The sequence below is a fragment of the Nerophis ophidion genome, linkage group LG17 (assembly GCF_033978795.1).
Source record: "Nerophis ophidion isolate RoL-2023_Sa linkage group LG17, RoL_Noph_v1.0, whole genome shotgun sequence".
Taxonomy (NCBI): domain Eukaryota; kingdom Metazoa; phylum Chordata; class Actinopteri; order Syngnathiformes; family Syngnathidae; genus Nerophis; species Nerophis ophidion.
Genome location: NC_084627.1, coordinates 38,357,358 through 38,382,581, shown reverse-complemented (window position 1 = coordinate 38,382,581; position 25,224 = coordinate 38,357,358). Strand labels below are relative to the sequence as shown.

At 41.5% G+C, this 25,224-nt stretch overlaps 1 protein-coding gene across 5 annotated transcripts in view; it reads left to right on the top strand.

Annotated features, from left to right (window-relative positions):
- whrna (whirlin a) overlaps window positions 1-25,224 on the top strand; it is a 289,942-nt gene that overhangs the window by 113,441 nt on the left and 151,277 nt on the right. For all 5 annotated transcript variants that reach the window (XM_061876910.1, XM_061876907.1, XM_061876909.1 and 2 more), the window contains exon 2: window positions 14,897-15,115. In XM_061876910.1, the coding sequence (XP_061732894.1) occupies window positions 14,897-15,115 (219 nt within the window). The remainder of the gene's footprint in view (window positions 1-14,896; window positions 15,116-25,224) is intronic.

Below are 25,224 nucleotides of genomic sequence, written 5' to 3'. Positions count from 1 at the left end.
AGACAAACACTCTCAGCTGTGTCATCTACGCACCTGTCGTTAATCTCGAAACCGGCTCTGCCACACCCCGCTTCGCTGCAGGTCCGCAGGCCACGGGCACCACAACACACACACACACACTAGGTGTGGTGAAATCAACCTCTGTATTTGACCCATCCCCTTGTTCCACCCCTTGGGAGGTGAGGGGAGCAGTGAGCAGCAGCAGTGGCCACGCTCAGGAATCATTTTGGTGATTTAACCCAGAATTCCAACCCTTGATGCTGAGTGCCAAGCTGGGAGGTGATGGGTCCCATTTTTTAGTATGACTCGGGCCGGGATTTGAACTCACGACCTACCGATCTCAGGGTGGACACTCTAACCACAAGGCCACTTAGCAGGTGGACTTAAACAATATAGACAATTGTCAAACAAATGTGTTCTGTTGAACCATTAGTAGGAACATAAACTAACCCAAACTGTTTTTGTTCCACTTTTTGCTTTGAAAAACTGAGCAAGTTGCAAACAGCACCTTTAATGGTGTAAACACAATATATAACAACAAGGCAGCACAGTTACTACTATCAGCTCACTGTTAAATGTTACATTAAATGTAACATTAATGTTTATTACCAGGGTGTACCCCGTCTACCACCCGGATGCAGCTGAGATAGGCTCCAGCACCCCCCGCCACCCTAAAAGGGACAAGCTGTAGAAAATGGATGGATCAACAGATAAAGTAAACACAAAAATACCAAAATTGGTACCATGGATCATCTGTAATGATTTACGGTTTATCAGGAATTGGTACTTTAGAGGTTTTAATGTGAAAAGCACTCATCCCTAACTATTATTTACACATTTGCATTCATTGTCCTAGCGTCTTTGAAAGTAAACATTCATATAGATGAAACTTCAAGGTAGTCTTCACCACAAACATTACTTGGTATGTGTACGTGCATTTTTTTTAAATTTTTTATATGGACTGTATTTGCGGCAGTTAATGTATCCAGTTTGACAGCCATTAATCAACACCACCAAAAGCAATTTTTCTAGTCGCAGCATTGTGGCCTGTAATGTGTGTGTCTTTATTGATTCCTCACATCAGATCTGTGTGTTTGGTGTGTGTGCATGTCCGTGTGCAAGCATGGTATACTTCACTGCACTTTACTTGCCAAATGCACTCTATATGTTCATAAAAGGTTGTCAAGCCTCTGCAATTATTTAAACTCTGCTACCGAAACATTGGTCAGGATATATTGTACTTTCAACTATTGTGTTTGTTTTTGTTGTCATTTCATCAACATTTTAACTTTGTTTAATAATACTGATTTACAGGTTTGTATTAATTGAAGACATCTAGTGGAGGGGACGTCTAGAATCTGTCTCTAAAGTGGGGGGTACTGTGACGATTTGTCACATTCACGTCTTATGTTTCCTTAGATTGTGTTTATTTCCTGTCAGCGCTCTTATTTTAGTTCCACTTCCTGCATGTCTTCCGGAGCGCTCGTTTCCCTCACCTGTCCTTGATTGGCAGCCTGGGTCACCTGGTTGCAGTTGCCAATCAGGCTGCTATTTATGCCTGCCTCGCCCTCCAGTCAGGGCTCAATGATTGATTCCTGTTGCCTGTTTTCCCTGCACGTGCACTTACCAGTTGCACTAGTTCCTTATTGACATTAAAGTCATGTTTTCCTGTGCTATGCCTGCATCTTGCATCTTGGGGTTCAACACCAGCAGTTCCTGACAGAATCATCAAGTCAAACACGATACTCGCAGAGATTTAGTGGGCTGTCTGAAGGCAACAAATCTCGGGAGGAAGCCGCGGATAAGAAGTGTACCCACTTGGTCTCCTTGATGGACAAACTCTTTGAATTGAGTGCTGCACGGTCTGGTTCTTCGGCTCCTGGAACAGGGGGGGCGGTCAGAGTCGGCAGGACTCTGTCAAAGTTTGTTGTTGACAAACCCCAAGATGCAGAGAAGAAGGCAGGCATTGAATGGGAAAACATGATTTAATTTAAATAATACAACAAGAACAAACAAAAGGGTACTAACACAAAGCGCGCACGAGGCGGATAACAAAACTAAGGGAGCTAGAAAACAAAAAGGAACTTAGCATGGAATCTAGCAAGAATCGAACAGGAAACAGAAGTCGTACATGTAATATAAAAACAAACTTGGAAGCAGGGAACAAAAGGCAGTAAGCTAAAAACCGCAACCGAAATATAGCTTACCGCTACGCTGCAAAGACACGACACGACAGGAGCGACAATACACAAGCGACATGACAATACAATAATCCAGCCATGACCGGATGGGAAGACAGGTCTAAATAGGAACGGACTGATTGACACCAGGTGTGGCCAGGTGCCAATCAGCAGCAGCTGAGGGGGAACACAGCACTCAGGGAGAAAGACAGGAAACCAACAAAATAAGAGCGCTGACAGGAAACACTACACACACAGAGGAAACAAAGACAAATGCGGAGGAAAAAACTAAAACATAGTCTAACTGTCAGAGGCAAGCCTGACAGACTCGAGACCCCCCCCGCTCCCTCAGCCTTTTTTGGGACGTCTGGAATCCGTCCTCTAGCTCTGGAAACACCATCTTTATCTCCGGCGGGACGTCCTACGTCGCCCCAATCTTCGTCTCCGGCGGGCCGTCCAACAGGCCCATCTTCGATCCTTGTCCTGGATTTGCCTCTGCCACCTTCAGTTTACCTGCCGCACAAGCAGCAATCAGACACCCACACGCCGCCTCCTCATCGGTCAAGATTAGCCGTTCCGTTGTCGCCCGCCTCGCCAGATGCAGCGCCGTTCAATGCGTTCGCTGCCATCTGACTCTTCCTTGCTGGGTGCAGGGACACAAGGCTTGGCAATCTGCCGCCCTCCACCCTCCTGTAACCTTGTTTTTTTTTTGGGGGGGGGGCGTCTAGAATCTGTCCCTAAAGGGGAGGGGGGTACTGTGACGATCTGTCACATTAACGTCTTATGTTTCCTGAGTTTGTGTTTATATCCTGTCAGCGTTCTTACTCTAGTTCCACTTCCTGCATGTCTCCCCGAGCTCTCGTTCCTCTCACCTGTCCCTGATTGGCAACCTGGCACACCTGGATGCAGTTGCCAATCAGGCTGCTATTAATGACTTCCTCGCCCTACAGTCATGGCTTGATTGTTTCCTCTTGCCTGCTTTCGAGTTCCTTTGCACGTGCACTTACCATTTGCACTCTTTCCTTTTTGACATTAAAGTAATCTTTTCCTGCGCTACGCCTGCCATATCTGCATCATGAGGTTCAACACCAGCAGTTCCTGACATCAATCAATCAATCAATCAATCAATCAATCAGTGTTTATTAATATAGCCCTAAATCACAAGTGTCTCAAAGGGCAGCACAGGCCACAACGACATCCTCGGTTCAGAGCCCACATAAGGGCAAGGAAAAATTCACAACCCAGTGGAATGTCACTGTGAATGACTATTAGAAACCTTGGAGAGGACCACATATATGGGTCCTCTCCACATCCACAAGGGAAAGGGGGGCAGAGGAGAAAAGAAAAGAAACAGCAGATCAACTGGTCGAAAAAGGGGGTCCATTTAAAGGCTAGAGTATACAAATATGTCTTAAGATGGGACTTAAATGCTTCTACTGAGGTAGCATCTCTTGAAAGAATCCGCTGCCATGGCGATGACGTTCCACTGCTGTGACACATTCTGTGCTTAGGGCTAAGAATAAAGCTTCAAAAGAGTGTTCGAGTCTGTGTGCCTATTTGCAATACATTGCTTGCACAATATCGCCCTCAAGCACTTGTTGCAGGTGACTGCATTCATTTAGCATCGAAACGAGGCACATACGTTGGAATAAAACATTTTGAAGGAGCAGCAACTTCATTCAAATGTTCCTTGCTTCAGACAGTGTCTCACTCTTGTAGGCAGATCACATTGGAAAAAAGACAAAAACATTATGTTTACATATTGATTGATTGATTGATTGAAACTTTTATTAGTAGATTCCAAAGGAAGATAATACCTTATATGAAACAGTCCAGTTTACACAGTACAGTACATATTATGTACTAAACGATAACACCCGAATACGTTTTTCAACTTGTTTAACATTAATCAATTCATGGTATGTATCTGAACATATTTGAATCATTCATCATTTTACATTCGACCGTGTCCCTCGGGAAGTCCTGTGGGGAGTGCTCAGAAAGTATGGGATATCGGACTGTCTGATTGTGGCGGTCCGCTCCCTGTACGATCAGTGTCAGAGCTTGCGCCAAATTGTCGGCAGTAAGTCGGACACGTTTCCAGTGAGGGTTGGACTCCGCCAAGGCTGCCCTTTGTCACCGATTCTGTTGATAACTTTTATGGACAGAATTTCTAGGCGCAGTCAAGGCGTTGAGGGGTTCCGGTTTGTTGGCCGCGGGATTAAGTCTCTGCTTTTTGCAGATGATGTGGTCCTGATGGCTTCATCTGGCCGGGATCTTCAGTTCTCACTGGATCAGTTCGCAGCCGACCGGGATGAGAATCAGCACCTCCGAGTCCACGGTTCTCGCCCGGAAAAGGGTGGAGTGCCATCTCCGGGTTGGGGAGGAGACCCTGCCCCAAGTCGAGGAGTTAAAATACCTCAGAGTCTTGTTCACGAGTGAGGGAAGAGTGGATCGCGAGATCGACAGGCAGATCGGTGCGGCGTCTTCAGTAATGCGGAAGCTGTATCAATTGGTTGTGGTGAAGAAGGAGCTTAGCCGGAAGGCAAAGCTCTCAATTTACCGTTCGATCTACGTTCCCATCCTCACCGATGGTCATGAGCTTTGGATTGTGACCGAAAGGACAAGATCACGGGTACAAGCGGCCGAAATGAGTTTCCTCCGCCGTTTGGCGGGGCTCTCCCTTAGAGATAGGGTGAGAAGCTCTGTCATCCGGGAGGAGCTCAAATTAAAGCCGCTGCTCCTCCACATCAAGAGGAGCCAGATAAGGGGGTTCGAGCATCTGGTCAGAATGCCTCCCCAGGGCACGTCCAACCGGTAGGAGGCCACTGGGAAGACCCAGGACACGTTGGGACGACTATGTCTCCCGGCTGGCCCGGGAACACCTCGGGATCCCCCGGAAAGAGCTGGAGTAAGTGGCTGGGGATAGAGAAGTCTGGGCTTCCTTGCTTAGGCTGCTGCCCCCGCGACCCAACCTCGGATAAGCGGAAGAGGATGGATGGATCATTTTACACTACCTCAAGTTCCAACTGGTGTTTTCATTAAATATAAACAATTTATAAACAATTTAAACATACCACTTTGGGTCACTGCCTGCCAGTTGCCCAACCACTGTTGAGAAGAACTGATGTATACCAGGGTTGTATGGTATACCGATACCAGTAAAGTAGTGCAGTACTAATGGATTAAAAATAGTACTATAGTGCTTCTGAAAAATACTGGTAATTTTTTTTCCTGGACCTGCTTCTGGCAAGCTTTCGGTTGAATTTTTGACCATTCCTCTTGACAAAATTGGTGCGGTTCAGCTAACTTTGCTGGTTTTCTGACATGGACTTGTTTCTTCAGCATTGTCCACACGTTTCATCTGACATCACGTGGACAAAGATGAGACCTTCTGGAGGAAAGTTCTGTGGTGAGATGAAAGAAAAATTGAGCTGTTTGGCCACAACACAGCAATATGTTTGGAGGAGAAAAGGTGAGGTCTTTGATTCCAAGAGCACTATACCTACCGTCAAGCATGGCGGTGGTAGTATTATGCTCTGGGCCTGTTTTACTACCAATGGAACTTATGTTTTAAATGGGACAATGAAAAAGGAAGAATACCCCAAATTCTTCAGGACAACCTAAAATCATCAGCCCAGAGGTTAGGTCTTGGGCACAGTTGGGTGTTCCAACAGGATATTGACCTGGAATGGCTATATCAGGCTAGAATTAAGATTTTAGAATGTCTTTCCCAAAGTCCTGACTTAAACGTGTGGACAATGCTGAAGAAACAAGTCCATGTAAGAAAACCCACCCATTTAGCTGAACTGCACCAAATTTGTCAAGAGGAGTGGTCATAAATTCAACCAGAAGCTTGTGGATGGCTACCAAAAGCGCCTTATTGCAGGGAAACTTGCCAAGGGACGTGTTTTTTTTTCAATGTTTGTATTTTGTCATTCTTTTTCTACCGCTTGTTCCTCTTGGAGTCGCAGGGATGCTGGATCCTATCTCACCCAATGTCTTTTTTAATTTTTCTTGATACAAAATCTTACTGGCAGTGTTTGGTTCCATAATTGTGCAAAGGGTCATGAAGTTGTGGTCAATCAGTGTATGTATATGACATATATACCCTGTGCGTGTATGGGTTTTGTCCAGATACCCTGGCTTCCTCCCACATTCCAAAAATATGCCCGTTGTCTTAATTTAAGACCAAAATCTCCTTAAGTGTGAATGCAAGTTTGAGTAATTGTTTGTTTATAAGTACCCATGACACAATGAGGATCAGTGGTATAGAACATGGATGGATGGCTGGATTGATAGGAAAATTAGATGTGGCTCAGAGCTGTGTTGCCACCTCCATCTATTTAACTGTGTCATAGACCCCCTGATGACTGTGGTGTGTAAACACGACCCAAGTGTATCACTAAGCACTTACGCATTAGCCAATGTTGAATATTCTGATGATACCGCGCTATCCAGTTACAGTGGAAGATTGTCCTTGTTGTTGTAATTTGGAACTTTTGGGTTCGTTAGTTGTTTCCTGACTATTAGATATGAATAGGCCCTAATCCAATTTGGGATACTTCTGATGAAAAAGTGCCCTGTCTTATAAGTACCACAACCCGCTCGAAAAACTATACTTTCCCTTACTCTAATCCGATTTCTATGTGGTCCAAATTGAGGGGTCGAGGAAAAGTTCCATTAAAATACAATGACAAATTGGGTTGACCAAAATATCTCAGTCCTTGGTCCTACTCCCGGGCTCTTTGAGTACATTTCAGATTCTTCGGTCCGCTGGGACTTTTGTGTGTAGGTGTATGTTGGGGTACTTTGAGACTTTGGGACTATTTGGGATCCTGTTAGTTGTTTCCTGAGTACATTGACTATTAGATATGAATAGGCTCTAATCCAATTTGGGATACTTCTGATGAAAAAGTGCCCTTTTTTATAAGTACTACAACCCGCTCCAAAAACTATACTTTCCCTTACTCTAACCCGATTTCTATGTGGTCCGAATTGAGGGGTCGAGGAAAAGTTCCAATAAAATACAATGATTAATGGGGTTGTCCAAAATATCTCAGTCCTTGGCCCTACTCCCAGGTTTTTTGAGTACATTTCAGATTCTTCGGTCCGCTGGGACTTTTGTGTGTAGGTGTATGTTGGGGTACTTTGAGACTTTGGGACTATTTGGGATCCTGTAAGTTGTTTCCTGAGTACATTGACTATTAGATATGAATAGGCCCTAATCAATTTTGGGATACATCTGATGAAAAAGTGTCCTATCTTATAAGTACCACAACCCGCTCGAAAAACTATACTTTTCCTTACTCTAATCCGATTTCTATGTGGTCCAAATTGAGGGGTCAAGGAAAAGTTCCAATAAAATACAATGATAAATGGGGTTGACCAAAATATCTCAGTCCCTGGCCCTACTCCCGGGCTCTTTGAGTACATTTCAGATTCTTTGGTCCGCTGGGACTTTTGTGTGTAGGTGTATGTTGGGGTACTTTGAGACTTTGGGACTATTTCGGATCCTGTTAGTTGTTTCCTGAGTACATTGACTATTAGATATGAATAGGCCCTAATCCATTTTGGGATACTTCTGATGAAAAAGTGCCCTATCTTATAAGTACCACAACCCGCTCGAAAAACTATGCTTTTTGTTACTCTAATCCGATTTCTATGTGGTACAAATTGAGGGGTCATGGAAAAGTTCCAATAAAATACAATGATAAATGGGGTTGACCAAAATATCTCAGTCCCTGGCCCTACTCCCGGGCTCTTTGAGTACAATTCAGATTCTTCGGTCCGCTGGGACTTTTGTGTGTAGGTGTATGTTGGGGTACTTTGGGACTATTTGGGATCCCGTTAGTTGTTTCCTGAGTACATTGACTATTAGATATGAATAGGCCCTAATCCATTTTGGGATACTTCTGATTAAAAAGTGCCCTATCTTATAAGTACCACAACCCGCTCGAAAAAATATACTTTCTCTTACTCTTATCCGATTTCTATGTGGTCCAAATTGAGGGGTTGAGGAAAAGTTCCAATAAAATACAATGACAAATGGGGTTGACCAAAATATCTCAGTCCCTGGCCCTACTCCCAGGCTCTGTGAGTACATTTCAGATGCTTTGGTCCGCTGGGACTTTTGTGTGTAGGTGTATGTTGGGGTACTTTGAGACTTTGGGACTATTTGGGATCCTGTTAGTTGTTTCCTGAGTACATTGACTATTAGATATGAATAGGCCCTAATCCATTTTGGGATACTTCTGATGAAAAAGTGCCCTATCTTATAAGTACCACAACCCGCTCGAAAAACTATACTTTTCGTTACTCTAATCCGATTTCTATGTGGTCCAAATTGAGGGGTCGAGGAAAAGTTCCAATAAAATACAATGATTAATGGGGTTGACCAATATATCTCAGTCCCTGGCCCTACTCCCAGGCTCTTTGAGTACATTTCAGATTCTTCGGTCCGCTGGGACTTTTGTGTGTAGGTGTATGTTGGGGTACTTTGAGACTTTGGGACTATTTGGGATCCTCTCGCACCTTTGGGGAAGATGTCCCTTTCTGGGATATTTTGGGACTTTCAGTAAAAGCAGATATCCCTTTTTCCCTTTTGGGACACTTCTGGTAAAAAAAAACTTGTCTTTTCCTCACTTCAAATACCTTTGATCCACAATACCTAAAATTGGCATCCTGAAACAGAGATATACACTTATGACAAGATTGTGATGTTTCCATAGAGACCAAGCTCAAAATTCACAACAAATCTGTCATTTTGCTCCTCCTGTGTGATGCAGAACACTGAACAACGACCCTGGGAGCCAGGTTAGACCTCCTAGGAGACCTCTCAATTTGGACCACATAGAAATCGGATTAGAGTAAGGGAAAGTATATTTTCTTCAAGACAGTGAAATGGTCACTGAATCATGTTACCAACACCGAAATCGGAGAGCGGACACAACAATTCCCCTCGACTCGCAGCAATGCGAAGAGTTCGCCGGTTTTGCAATGTCCACCACTTCCACTCAGATCATCCAAACCAAGAAGGCTGGAGATAGATGTAAGACACTGTAGATGTCTTAGAGCAGGGGTCGGGAACCTTTTTGGCTGAGAGAGCCATGAAAGACAAATATTATAAAATGTATTTCCGAGAGAGCCATATAATATTTTTTAACACTGAATACAAATAAATGTGTGCATTTTTAAGTAAGACCAACATTTCAAGAATATAATAATTATCTTCTTTTTAAAAATATTGTTATTCTGAAGCTAATAAATAAAATTGTTCTTAACATTAATGGGACTTCTTGAACAGAAACAGTAGAAAACGGATGGATAGATTGAAATGCATGAGAATGTTTTATATTTTGAACGTTATTTTTAACACTGTGATTACCAGCGGAATTATTCATTACTTATCGCTGTGTTTTTCAACCACTGTGCCGCGGCCGTGAGATACAGTCTGGTGTGTCGTGGGAGAGATTATGTAATTTCACCTAATTGGGTTGATAACATTTTTTGCAAACCTGTAACTATAATTCAAAAATGTGCTGTTATTGAGTGTCTGTGCTGTCTAGAGCCCGGCAGAGTAACCGTGTAATACTCTTCCATATCAGTAGGTGGCAGCAGGTAGCTAATTGCTTTTGTAGATTTCGGGAACATGGTATGTCGTGATCACAATATGCGGGAGGCAGCATGTAGGTAAAAAGGTACCCAACACTTAAACTAAAAATAAAGAAAAGGCGAGTGCCGCTAAGAAAAGGCATTGAAGCAAAACAAAACTAAAACTAAACTGGCTGCAAAGTAAACAAAAACAGAATGCTGGACGACAGCAAAGACTTACAGCGTGTGGAGCAGACGGCGTCCACAAAGTACATCCGTACATGGCATGACAATCAACAATGTTCACGCAAAGAAGGAGTGCGTCCGCACAACTTAAATAGTCTTGATTGTAAAAACAAAGCAGGTGCGATGAATAGCATTCAAGGAGGACATGAAACTGCTACAGGAAAATACCAACAAAAGAGGAAAAGCCACCAAAATAGGAGCGCAAGTCACACAGGAAAACACCGAAAAAACTCAAAATAAGTTACGGCTTGACAGTACACCTACATAGAGACAAGAGCCATTGCGAGAACAATTTTTTTTTTGTCAATATCGCCTACTGAGTTTAATTTTTTTATGTTTTCTGCTGGTGGTGCGCCTCAGAATTTTTTTCAATGAAAAAAAAATGTGTTTTGGCTCAAAAAAGGTTGGAAAACACTGACTTATCGTGTTAAGCAATGCCAGCTAAGACTTATCTGAGAGCCAGATGCAGTCATCAAAAGAGCCACATCTGGCTCTAGAGCCATAGGTTCCCTACCCCTGTCCTAGAGGCTTCCTTCCACACCCATTGTTCTGACATTGTAGCTCAGAATCTAAGGGATTCCGACGTGTTTCAGGAACAAACCGCACATCATGCCCAGGACAGGCCAGACTGTAGAAGACTTGTCAAAAGTGTTGGCTGTATGCACGAGGAAGGGAGAGATATCTGTAAAAACAATTTCTAGATATATTACTTACTGTAGGACACATTCATCAATCTTAAACTGAGCCTATCACAGATGACAAGTGGGAAGAGTTCAGGGCACAACCTGGAATGGTTGCCAGCCAATTGCAGAACACTTAAATAACAATTCACACTCATAGTTAACGGACGATCTATACCCGTTAACATTTACATTTTTGGAAAACACACACATAATTGGAAAAGGCTGCAACTTCCACTCAAATAAGCCCAAAAGGATTTGCACCCTTGATCTCTTTACTGTCCACCTGAAACGCTAACAACTAGGCAGCGCCCTAAGGATACACTATTAAATAGATTTTTCGAGAGAGTCCAGCCCTTACAGAGAAACATTCTGGGCCTTGGATAAATGTTTGTGATGATGGCCTCTTGTCCTACAGCATGTGCCTGTGAGTTTCTAGGCGTGATGCACTTGGATGAGTTCCATAGTCCAGCTTTGAACAATCAACTTCTGTCTGGAGAATGGATTGCCTGTGTTCTGCTGGGATTTCATTGTTTTTTCGTCCATTGCGTTTCATCCAAAAGTAGTTTGTATTCCACCAACAGCAATTTAGTGTTTTCATATTTCCTGTGTAATGATTACTTGTCGAGCCAGCAAGGGTACGTTTCAACAGCTCAGCTTTTCTTCCAGAGTTGATGCGTCAAAAGTATTGTTTGTCGTAGCTTTTGATTGATATTCAACTGTATACTCATTAGGGGTGTAACGGTACACAAAAATTTCGATTCGGTACGTACCTCGGTTTAGAGGTCACGGTTCGGTTCATTTTTGGTACAGTAAGAAATCAACAAAATATAAAATTTTGGGTTATTTATTTACGAAATTTGTAAACAATGGCTTTATCCTTTTAACATTGGGAACACTATAATAATTCTGCCGACGTTAATCCACATTAAACTGCCTCGAGTTGTTGCTTTGATTAATTCAAATGAAAAAAAACTTTCTTCTACATGTAAAAAGTACAATATTTAACAGTTTCCATTGAAACTGTTTAATGTCAGCTCATCATGCTTAATTTATTACAGCATTTGGGAAGCCTGTAGTTGACTTTTATTATGTAAATGTTGTTAGAAAATGGATGGATGGATGTATTTTTATCAACATGTGATAGAAGGGACCCTGCTTTTCAAAACTAGGCTGCTACATTACTAATGATTCATTTAACTATAGCTGAAAAATAGTACAATTGCAATAGGAGAGACCTCATCCCTAAACACAATGGAGTTCAATGAAATAACAGACGGACAGGGCTTTGCTGCCCCTAAAACACGCACGCACACACCCACGTATGCACACACACTCACACACACACACAGAAAAATTAGCTAACGTTACGCTAAAAGCTAATTAGCCTTCATCTCAAGCCTATACTGTGAGCGAGCTGAGCTGCTGTTTAAGTTTCTAGAAGGTCAACGGGCTCATAGTGATGTTAGTAATAGTTGTGACTGGGAAGTGTTTAGTATAATTTGGGTAGAGCCCACTCCTCCCCTGCTAGACGAATATCTGCTCGACGCTTAAGCATTGACTAGATCGTTCTGAAGATTGAATACGCACTGCTGATTGGCTGTTACTTCGCTCTGAATACGCACTGCTGATTGGCTTTGTATGTAACCAATCAGATGGTTGTGTGGGCGGGACAATGAGGCAGAGACAGAGGCAAAAAGCAGAGCAGCTTGTGAAGACTTCTGCTTCCGAACTTGTTCGGTACGCCCGCGTGCCGAACCGAAACCCCCGTACTGAAACGGTTCGATACAAATACACGTACAGTTACACCCCTAATACTCAAACACAGGAACCGTTTATGACTCCTTATTGTCAGCCTTTTTGCTTTAACTGCCAGATACTTTACATTACTCATGGCACGCAAATTTTTTTGAGATCTTTATATGGACATGTTTTGTTGCAAAAGAATCGTTAGAAATGTTGAAAACAACCAACTTATCAAGTCCTGGTCTACCATGTTATTTTCATTATTATAAAGTGAACGAATATTGGTACTGGGTATTGTCATGACTTGGACCCTGGTGTGGTTTGTTTTCCCTTGGTGCAAATGGACTGGACCGGGCATAGCGTGAAGGTAACAACATATTTTAATCTTAACTCAAAAAAAGGAACAAACCAAAGGCGCTCACAGAGGAGGTACAAAAACTTGGCTGTGAAACAAAACTATTACTACAACATAAACTATGGACATAAAACAAAACTTGCACACTGTGGCATGAATAACAAAACTTACGGGGAACGGGAAAAGAGTATTGATCATCAGCATGCAGCAAGGGTGTGCAGAGGATGGTGACACCAGCCTGACAGCCTGGCAACTACAGGCTTAAATGGTGCTGTGGTGCTTGAAAACAGGTGCGTGAGTTCAAATGAATCAGGTGCGTGAGTCGTGAAGACAGGTGAACTGATTGGTAGGCATGGAAACAAAACAATGGAGTGAAAAAACAGGAACTAATGGAGTCTTGAAGTAATCTAACACAACTAAACAAAACATGATCACAAAGACATGACAGGTATAGGTCTCTTGCTTTGGGCTGGCATCTGAAATCGCCGTAATAAGCGCTCTGTTGCAAGTGGTACTGCAGCCTGTTTACTTGTGCAAAGCTCGACAGCCAGTTAACATCTAATTGTCCTCTAATTAGCACACAAGGTTGGTCTTTTTTTCAATTTTAGTCCAGTGCGTATCTTTAATAGGACCTGCTGTTGTACTCTGTCTCAAAGTGTTAACATGTGCTCAATGTTTCCTTGCTATTATTGCTATGTTGTCTATTACCATTGTTGGTATAGTCATTCCTCCTGCATTGTTGATACAAAGTATTGTTACACTGAAATAATTATTGTTACCTGTGGTAATGCCACTCTGATACAACATTTGTATAATCCTTAAACAAAGTAACAGTGAAACTCAATGGAATAATATTCGAATGGAGAACTGGGGGTGGGATTAAATAAATTATCTTCTTCCCACTCCCTTTCAGGCAAAACTGGACAATCATGCATTACATACTGTACATTACCTTTTACACTACAGTAATTGATATTATTATGTGTTGTCAACTTTGTACTTTTTTTATGTCATTGTCGGAAATAAATTAAATTAAAAAAAAATCACTGGCTACGTGTACATAAACAACATGTATTTAATCTGATCAGGATTCGAATTAGAATGTTATTGTGAACATGGACCCTGAAAAAAATTACGACCTGCATTGTTTCATGCAGTAAATACGTCCCTGGACACATGAGGACTTTGACTACGAATATGAACAATGTATAACTGTGACTACTTAGTATCGGATTGATACCCGAATGTGTGGTATCATCCAAAACTAATATAAAGTATCAGACAACAGAAGAATAAGTGATTATTACATTTTAACAAAAGTGTAGATAGAACATGTTGAAACATAAAATAACCAGATATTGACAGTAAATATGCAATTAATAATAATAATAATAGATTTGATTGGTAAAAAGCACTTCACAACCTCAAAGTGCTACAGTGTATTAAAAAATAATAAAAGATGATAAAAATAAATGAAAACTAGAACAGTCTAATAGCTACAACTAGTATGAATATATCTTTTAAAAAAGGCTTGTTTTAAAAGAAGGGTTTTTAAGCTTTTTTAAAAAGCATCCACAGTCTGTGCTGCCCTCATGCGGTCAGGGAGAGCGTTCCACAGACTGGGAGCGGCGTCTCCCGTTGTTCTTAGCTTTGTCCTCGGAGAAGTAGATTAATATTACTTTTTTTTTACCACTTGTCCTTACTAATTTGGATAAAATAATTAGGAGCCTTTGTTTACTTACTACTAAAAGACAAGTTGTCTTGTTTTTTCACTGTTTTAAGGACAACATATCATTAAGAAACATATATTTAATGTACCGTAAGATTTTTTTGTTAATATAAAGCCGATAATGACATTTGTCGTGGTCCCATTTATTTGAAAAAGTACCTATATACTTTTGGTACCAGTACAAAAATATTGGAATGGGGACAACACTGATACACTAATGTAGACCGGTGCCTATGATTGGAACATCCCTAGTTTGCTCAAATATGCTTTTACTCTGTGAGCATGTGTTGCTCTTTGACGTCGAACCATCACACTTTTATATTCTAGGAGGTCAACGTTTATAACGTTGCCCTTTCTTTCCCCACAGGTGCTGAAGGGCAGTAAAAAGCTCTGCCTCTCTGTTCGCTCTGTGGGGCGGATTCCAGGTGGCTACGTCACCAACCACGTTTATACCTGGGTGGACCCTCTTGGCCACAGCGTGTCTCCTCCACCTGACCTAACTGAGCATCACAATGCCAGCCTCAGAAGAATGGACAGCCAGCGACGCAGCAACATGCAGCTCCTGCAGGAGGGGGACGAGAAGAAGGTAAAAGAACTAGACATTGAAATCGCATTAAAATCGCTACTTGATATTTATCATCCTGTATAAAGAGTTTATGACATCAATGAATTACTTCAGAGGTTGGCAACCCAAAATGTTTAAGGATCCATATTGGACCACAAATACAAAAATGTATATGTCTGGAGCCGCAAAAAACTAAAAGACTTGTATAAGCGTACTTGCCAACCTTGAGACCTCCGATTTCGGGAGGTGGGGGTGGAGGGGCGTGGTCGGGGTGGGGCGGAGGCGTGGTTAAGAGGGGTGGCGTATAATTCACCAACTCAAGTATTTCATATATATATATATATATATACTGCATTTGTAGGAAATACTTGACTTTCAGTGAATTCTAGCTATATATATGTATTTTATTATATATATCAGGGGTCGGGAACCTTTTTGGCTGAGAGAGCCAAGAAGCCAAATATTTTTAAATGTATTTCCCAAAGAGCCATATAATTTTTTTTTTAACACTGAACACAACTAGACACGTGCATTTTTAAGTAAGACCAACATTATAATAGGTCTCTTATTCTTTATAATAACATTGTTATTCTGAAGCTAACTGTGGAGGGGGCGTGGCCTGCGGGCCTGCAGCAAAGCAGGATGTTGCCAGGACCAGCCTCGAAATCAGCGACAGGTGCGTAGATGGCCCACCTGGGCCTTGTTATCTAATCACCTGTCGCTCTGTTATAAGCAGCAGCAAGGAGGAGAGACAGGGTTGGGGCTGGAGCCAGAGCGCGAGTGAGGACGAAAGAGAAAAAGACAATTGCTGGAAAGCACCTGAGAGAAAAATAAAATAAAACAATATTGTAACCCTAAAACAGGCTCTTGGTGGTCTGAAGAACCCCCAGGAGGGCAAACCCCACAATAACCAATAATAAATAAATTACTTCTTACCATTAATGCAACTTCTTGAACATAAAAAAGCATGAAAATGTTTTATATTTTGAACGTTATTTTTAACACTGTGATTACAAGTGGAATTATTAATCACTTATCGTGTTAAGCAATGTTAGCTCAGATTTATCCGAGAGCCAGATGCAGTCATCAAAAAAGCCACATCTGGCTCTAGAGCCATAGGTTCCCTACCCCTGATATATATAAATAAAAGAAATAGTTGAATTTCCGACGGCACTTATCAAATACACAGTAAAAAAAAACACAGTTGTTCTACTAACTGTACTGTGCTTGTTGGTTACAAAAAAAAAAAAAAAACAACACTTACCTTTCACTATTTGAGTAACCTTTGTTCTGCCATTTGCGTATTGGCGAGCGATCCCCGAATCCGGGAACATCCTTCACGGATTTGTTGTAGACATCCGCAAATGACAACGGGATGTTGCTTCCAGCTATCAACATAGCCATCTCTGTCTCAGCATAAGATACACTATCGGGTCTGCATTTTGCGAGGTGGGCCATAATACTGGGTTTTGAACTATGCTGCACTGACTGACCATTCATGGCTGAGTATATCCGTTCGGCCGCCGTGTTCAAGGGAGAAGTCTGTTCTACAAAATTTACAGGCAACATACCCCTTCCCCTTCGAACTCTCCTGGATAAACTTAAATTCTTGTTTCCAATCGTTCTGGAACTTTCAAGCGTATTTCTTCATTTTACTCGTCGACGGTGTAATATATTGGGTTAGAGTCAATAAACAGGCGACGTGATTAAGTTACGTCTCTTTACTGTGGGCTTCAGAACAGACTCCCTAATGCATGTTCCTTGACTGCACTTAAATGTAGAATATATTTACATTATTTTCTATGTACAGTAGATGGCAGTATTGTCCTGTTTAAGAGGGTCACAACATTGAGTCGGTCTGCATTGAGCTGGAGGGGGCGTGGCCTCCAGCTCCGCCTGAATTTCGGGAAAAAATTTGTCCCGGGAGGTTTTCGGGAGAGGCGCTAAATATCGGGAGTCTCCCGGAAAAGGACATTAACACATCCGACACGTACGTAGGATTAACCGAAGGAGCGTTTAAAACCAGATGGAATAATCACAAGGCCTCCTTCAGAAACCAGACTTTGCGGAATTCTATAGAACTCAGCAAGCACATTTGGAACCTCAAAGACAATAATGTTGAATATTCAATAACATGGCAAATTTTTGCATCCAGCACACCTTACAACAGTGGTAATAAAAGATGCAACCTATGCTTAAAAGAGAAACTGTTTATTATATATCATCCAGATCTGTCATCCCTCAACAAGCGCAGTGAAATCATTTCAACATGCCGCCACAGACGGAAACCCCTCCTAGGTAACACATGAGCCAGTCACCACACCCTACGCCTGCCTGTACCCACCCACTCTGTGCCCTATATAAACCATTGTATGTGAATGCTTCCATTAAAATCTCCTGATGATTGAGGGAACCCCTCATGAAACAGTTCTGTATATATATATATATATGTATATATATATATATATATATATATATAATATACACGTGCAGTTACATTATTATATCAACTATCAGAGACAGCTTCAGGAAACTCTTCTTTAACATAATGTTGTGTTTTGCTGATCACATTTCTTCACCCCAATGCGGCCCCCGAGTCAAAAAGTTTGGAGACCCCTGTTGTAAAGCATAACAATTGGCCAAACGACTGTACGACTGTATATTCAACTAAAGTTGAATAAAACTACTCAACGTTTCATCACACCAGAACTTCACAAACCAGAAGACTATAATATTAATGCATGCAAAAAGGCAAAAGGCAAGTCCTTTAGTCTAAAGTACCTCATTTATCCAGCTACAATAGTCTGTCATTCCCTTAAAGGGAACAAGGACACAAGTAATGTAATGGGCATTAATCTTTAAATGATCCTTAGGACTGCACCAAGTAACGGACTATTTCCTTCCGTTGAAATTATTACTGGACAGTTTTTCACTCGGACACTTAAAGCCTTGTGACTTATTTCCCCACTACATTTTTCTAACCCTACGCAGTCAGATCTTTCAATGTAAAGAATAACATATTTGATTTCATTGTTGTAGAATGTATTGCTTTTTTTTTTTTTTTACTGTCACCACACTTTGTGCCGCTGTAATTATGTTTTATTCATTCACAATTGTAATTTTTTAAGAATTACAGTTGTCATTAAACACATTTTTAAAGTTGTTTTCAAAAAACTAAGCCGTTTTTTAAATTTTTTATTCATATTTTGCTCTCTTACCGTACCAAAAATGAACCAAAACCTACTATAATAGGTGTGTGTATATGTATGTACTAGAGATGCGCGGATAGGCAATCATATCATCCGCAACCGCATCACCAAAGAAGTCATCCACCCGCCGTCCACCCGAACTAACATTTTATCAGGACCGTACCCGCCCGCCCGTTGAAATACATCAGAGGTCGGCCGCCTTTACCACTTACAGAGCTATTTAAACCTGTTTCACAGAGTAATGAAGACAATTGGCGCCGCTAACGTTCTCGCGACTATCCAATAGCGTGCATCCTGATGACAAGAATATGGGCGTGCTGTGAAGCCATTGCCTTAGACACCTTCAACAACATGTACGAACCGATTGTTGGTCCGGCAACATGTTGTGTGCAGCTTCCGTAATCACACGTACAAGATTGAAAGGCATACTGGGTGACACAGAGTACACTGATGGTTGTGATATAAACAACTTTAACACTTACTACTATGCGCCACGCTGTGAAGCCACACAATACAAGATTGACAAACACATTTCGGGAGAACATCCTCACAGTAACACAACATAAACGCAACACAACAAATACCCATAATCTTTTGTATCCGTGACAAATCCTGAATATATTTTACACCCCCGCGACCCCAACCCCGCCCACCTAACCGACCCAAGGGGTGGTGTAAATTATATTCAGGAATTGTCACGGATACAAAGGATTCTGGGTATTAGTTGTGTTGCGTTTATGTTGTGTTACTGTGAGGATGTTCTCCCGAAATGTGTTTGTCGTTCTTAACTGGTGTGGCTTCACAGCGTGGCGCATATTACTTACAGAGTGTTAAAATTGTTTTTATCACAACCATTAGTGTACTCTGTGTCACCCAATATGCCTTGCAGTCGTGTGCGTGTTGCCGCGGAAGCCACACACAACATGATGCTGGACTGACAAGCAGATCGTACATGCTGTAGAAGGCGACAAAACCAATGGCTTCATAGCACGCCCTAATACTTATTATCTGGGTGACTGCCGGCAGTCATTCAAGAGAATAATAGCGTCTCCTATTGTCTTCTTCGCTTTGTGACACGGGTCTTAAATGGCTCTTTGAATGACAAAGGATACCTATCCCATAACCATGTATATCAAATATTTCCGGATGGTTCAACCGCCACCCGCCCGAATCTAATTAAAATCGATTTTCTCGTCATGTCAACCGCCCGACCCACGGTTTTTCGGCGGACTCCGCGGATGAGACCGCAAACCGCGCATCTCTAGTATGTACATATATATATATATATATATATATATATATATATATTATACATCAAAGTTTATTTATATAGCCCTAAATCAAGAGTGTCTCAAAGGGCTGTACAAGCCACGACGACATCCTTGGCTCAGATCCCACATCATAAATATGCACTATATTGCCAAAAGTAGTTGGCCTCCTGCTTTGACTCACATATGAATTTGGGTTAAATATGATGTCGGTCCACCTTTTGCAGCTATTACAGCTTCAACTCTTCTGGGAAGGCTGTCCACACGGTTGCGGAGTGTGTTTATGGGAATTTTCGACCATTCTTCCAAAAGCTCATTGGTGAATTGATTAACGTGGACAAGTTGAAAAATGTATTTGGGTGTTACCATTTAGTGGTCAATTGTACGGAATATGTACTGAACTGTGCAATCTACTAATAAAAGTATCAATCAAATGAAGTAACACACTGATGTTGATTGAGAAGTCCTGGCTCTCAGTCTCTGTTCTAATTTATCGTAAAGGTGCTCTGTCCGGTTCAGGTCAGGACTCTGTGCAGGCCAGTCAAGTTCATCCACACCAGACTCTATCATCCATGTTTTTATGGACCTTGTTTTGTGCACTAGTGCACAATCATGTTGGAAGAGGAAGGGGCCCGCTACAAGGTTGGGAGCATGGAATCATCCAAAATGGTTTGGTATACTGGAGCATTCAAAATTCCTTTCATTGGAACTAACGGGAAGAGCCAAACTCCTAATTCCTCCTCCACCAAATTTCACAATGCAGTCCGAAATGTACCGTTGTCCTGGCAACCTCCAAACTCAGACTCGTCCGTTAAGTTGCCAGATGGAAAAGCGTGATTCATCATTCCAGAGAAGGCGTCTCCACTGCTCTAGAGTCCAGTGGCGACGTGCTTTACACCACTTTATCTGACGCTTTGCATTGGACTTGGTGATGTATGCCTTAGATGCAGCTGCTCGGCCATGGAAACCCATTCCATGAAGCTCTCTGGGTACTGTACGTGGGCTAATTGGAAGGTCACATGAAGTTTGGAGCTCTGTAGCAACTGACTGTGCGGAAAGTCGGCGATCTCTTTGCACTATGCGCTTCAGCATCCGCTGACCCCTCTCTGTCATTTTACGTTGCTGTTGTTCCCAAACTCTTCCATTCTCTTATGATAAAGCCGACATTTGACTTTTACGTGGCCTACCACTTTGTGGCTGAGTTGCTGTTGTTCCCAAACTCTTCCATTTTCTTATAATAAAGCCTACAGTTGACTTTGGAATATTTCGGAGCAATAAAGTGTGCCTTTTTCTGTTGTCTATATATCTGCGAAAACTCAGTATTGTCTAGTTTGTCCAATTAACAAGAATGTGTTTTTTCACAAATGCTTCATGATTAGATCCTAGATTAAGATGCTTTCCTTTGTTTTTGTAGAATGAGACCTGAGCTTGAGGACTCTTAAGAGTGTTGGAGCATATTGCAGTAAATTCTGATGCCAAGGATTAAGTAAGAGCTGCTGTTTGTTGGCAAAGAGGAGGATGACTTTAAAATCTAAGCCATTTTCTATGCCCTGGATCAATGTGACAAAGAACATAATTTCCTCAGTTCTCTAACTTGGCAAATGTTGTTGGTGTTTTGCCAATGACTACTACAGAACAGATTTCTATGTCATGAAAATATATTTACATCAGTATTGCACAAACCCCGTTTCCATATGAGTTGGGAAATTGTGTTAGATGTAAATATAAACAGAATACAATGATTTTGCAAATCATTTTCAACCCATATTCAGTTGAATATGCTACAAAGACAACATATTTAAAGTTCAAACTGATAAACACTTTTTTTTTGCAAATAATCATTAACATTAAAATTTGATGCCAGCAACATGTGACAAAGATAATGGCAAAAGTGGCCATAAATACTGATAAAGTTGAGGAATTCTCATCAAACACTTATTTGGAACATCCCACAGGTGTGCAGGCTAATTGGGAACAGGTGGGTGCCATGATTGGGTATAAAAGCAGCTTCCGTGAAATGCTAAGTCATTCACAAACAAGGATTGGGAAACGGTCACCACTTTGTGAACAAATGCGTGAACAAATCGTCAAACAGTTTAAGACCAACATTTCTCAACGGGCTATTGCAAGAAATTTAGGAATTACGGTCCGTAATACCATCAAAAGGTTCAAAGAATCTGGAGAAATCACTGCACATAAGCGATGATATAACGGACCTTCGTTCCCTCAGGCGATACTGCATCAAAAGCGACGTCAGTGTGTAAAGGATATCACCACATGGGCTCAGGAACACTTCGGAAAACCACTGACAGTAACTACAGTTTGTCGCTACATCTGTAAGTGCAAGTAAAGCTCTACTATGCAAAGCCAAAGCCATTTTTTTGACGACACCCAGAAACGCCGCCGGCTTTGCTGGGCCAGAGCTCATCTAAGATGAACTGATGCGAAGTGGAAAAGTGTTCTGTGGTCTGACGAGTCCACATTTCAAATTGTTTTTTGGAAACGGTGAACGTCGTGTCCTCCGGAAAGGAAAAGAACCATCAGGACTGTTCTAGGTGCAAAGTTGAAAAGCCAGCATCTGTGATGGTATGGGGGTGCTTTAGTGGCCAAGGCATGGGTAACTTACACATCTGTGAAGGCACTATTAATGCTGAATGGTACATACAGGCTTTGGAGCAACATATGTTGCCATCCAAGCAACGTTATCATGGACGCTCCTGCTTATTTCAGCAAGACAATGCCAAGTCACTTGTTACAACAGCATGGCTTCATAGTAAAAGAGTGCGGGTACTAGGCTAACTTGCCTGTAGACCAGACCTGTCTCCCATTGAAAATGTGTGGCGCATTATGAAGCCTAAAATACCACAACGGAGACCCCGGACTGTTGAACAACTTAAGCTGTACATAAAACAAGAATTGAAAATAATTCCACCTAAAAATCTTCAAAAATGTCTCTCATCAGTTCCCAAACGTTTATTGAGTGTTGTTAAAAGAAAAGGCGATGTAACACAGTGGTGAACATGCCCTTTCCCAACTACTTTGGCACGTGTTGCAGCCATGAAATCCTAAGTTAATGATTATCAAGTTTATGAGTTTGAACATCAAATATCTTGTCTTTGTAGTGCATTCAATTGAATATGGGTTGAAAAGGATTTGCAAATCATTGTATTCCGTTTATATTTACATCCAACACAATTTCCCAACTCATGTGGAAACGGGGTTTGTAAATCATTTTGACAAGCAATAACGTGACAAAAGTTGTAATGGTTAAAGTTTTTATTTTTTTTTCCAAAACTTTAATATCAACTTCTAATTTTATGAAGGTGGTATCATTGTTTTAAGTGTTTCTTGAACTTAAAAAGCAAAGGATTTCAACAAAAAATGTTAAACAAATGCTATATTGCTATTTTACTCGTTTTAAAAATAGACACAAGATTGCAGTAAAAGTACATACCGTATTTTTTCGGATTATAAATCGCTCCAGAGTATACCTCGCACCGGCCAAAAATGCATAATAAAGAAGGAAAAAAAACATATGTATGTCGCACTGGAGTATAAGTCGCATTTTTGTGGGAAATGTATTTGATAAAATCCAACACCAAGAATAAACATTTGAAAGGCAATTTAAAATAAATAAAGAATAGTGAACAACATGTCACCACTACCTGTCTTGTCGCTTGTAGCTTTGTCTACTTCGTTTCAGTCTGCTCATGCCATAGTTCCGTCGTATCACAGTAAGTGTTTTTGTTCTTAGACAAGTTTTTTATCCGCCTCGTGCGCGCCTTTTGTTGGTACTCTTTTGGTTTGTTCTTGTTTTAGTGTTTAATTAAATCATGTTTTCTTACACAAGGCCTGCCTCCTTCTCTGCATCTTGGGGTTCGTCACCAACAAACTGACAGAATAACCCAGCCTCTGACTGGAGGACAAAACAGGTTCAAATAGTGCCTGGCTGATTGACACCAGGTGTGGCCAGGTGCCAATCAGCCACAGCTGAGGGGACACAGCACTCAGGGAGACAAACAGGAAACAGAACCAAAATAAGAGTGCTGACAGGAACTAAAGACAGGAAACAAAGACAAATGCAGAGGAAAAACTAAGACATAGACCAAACTGTCAGGGACAAGCCTGACACAACAGGCTGAATAAGTGTACGTTATATGACGCATAAATAACCAACTGAGAAGGTGCCTGGTATGTTAACGTAACATATTATGGTAAGAGTCATTCAAATAACTATAACATATAGAACATGTTATACGTTTACCAAACAATTTGTCACTCCTAATCGATAAATCCCATGAAATCTTCTTTCTCGATGTCACTTCTAAACAACTCCGCCAACTCCAAAGGTATGCGCCGCTTCCTCTTGTCGTTTTCTGCTGCATATTTCACTACGTCCAGCATGTAATCTGTAGTACATGATTTCCTTTTCGGTGCCATTTTAGTTGTGAAGGGAATTATATTTATATAGCGCTTTTTCTCTAGTGACTCAAAGCGCTTTACATGTGACACCCAATAGCTAAGTTACATTCAAACCAGTGTGGGTGGCACTGGAAGCAGGTGGGTAAAGTGTCTTGCCCAAGGACACAACGGCAGTGACTAGGATGGCGGAAGCGGGAATCGAACCTGCAACCCTCAAGTTGCTGGCACGGCCACTCTACCAACCGAGCTAAACTGCCCTTCTCAGTTTTTATAAGTTACCGCCAACGTTGAAATGATCCATTTTAATAGCTACGGCAGTAGCATATAGCAGTTAGCATCCCATGACCCACAATGCACTTCTGCCATGACCCTCCCCCGCCGAATTCTTATTGGTTGACGTATGTGTGACGATTGCTGACATTTTCTTCGTCTCTTCCGCGAATTAGATAAATAATATTATTTAATATTTTACGGTAATGTGTTAATAATTTCACACATAAGTCGCTCCGGAGTATATGTTGCAAACTATGAAAAAAAACTGCGATTTATAATCCGAAAAATACGGTACTTGGAGCTAATTGCCAAATTTACTGTATTACGTTATATTTGATAGTAGTCTAATATAGCTAATATAGACACTTAAATAATAAGTTGCCTTCATTATAACACTTATACAAGGCTTTTAATTTTTTGCAGCTCCAAACAGGTTTTTATTTTTGTTTTCGGTCTCTTTCAACATTGTGGGTTGCCGACCCCTGGATTAGACAGTTGACATGCTCGTTTTAGCGCTGCTCAGACACTAAGTCATTTGGCAAAAGAAGACACCAATTGGCCGAAAAGTACGGAACATTTGAGGCAAAGTTGCGAGGCTGCACATAATTCACCAGGGATTGGTTGAATTCGTATGAATCGCTTAAAATCCTTGACCGAAAACCACAACATCACCATCACTGTTTAGTTCTCCAAAAATATAGATTGTTAAATTTAGCTAACATTCAAAGATTAGCATCAATATGAGTGGCCCATCAAATCCTAAATAACACTGCACCAGCGCCACTTAAGCACTTTGTCCAGTTTACTTCTGCCTTGTGACAACTAGAAACACACGAGCCTCCACCAGGGGGCAGTGTAGCGTACCAAGGTGTAAAACATCTTTTGCAAAATCAGCCTTTTCATACATAAAGGAATGGAACGACCTCACCACAAACTTGTAAAGGCTAACAGATTACTC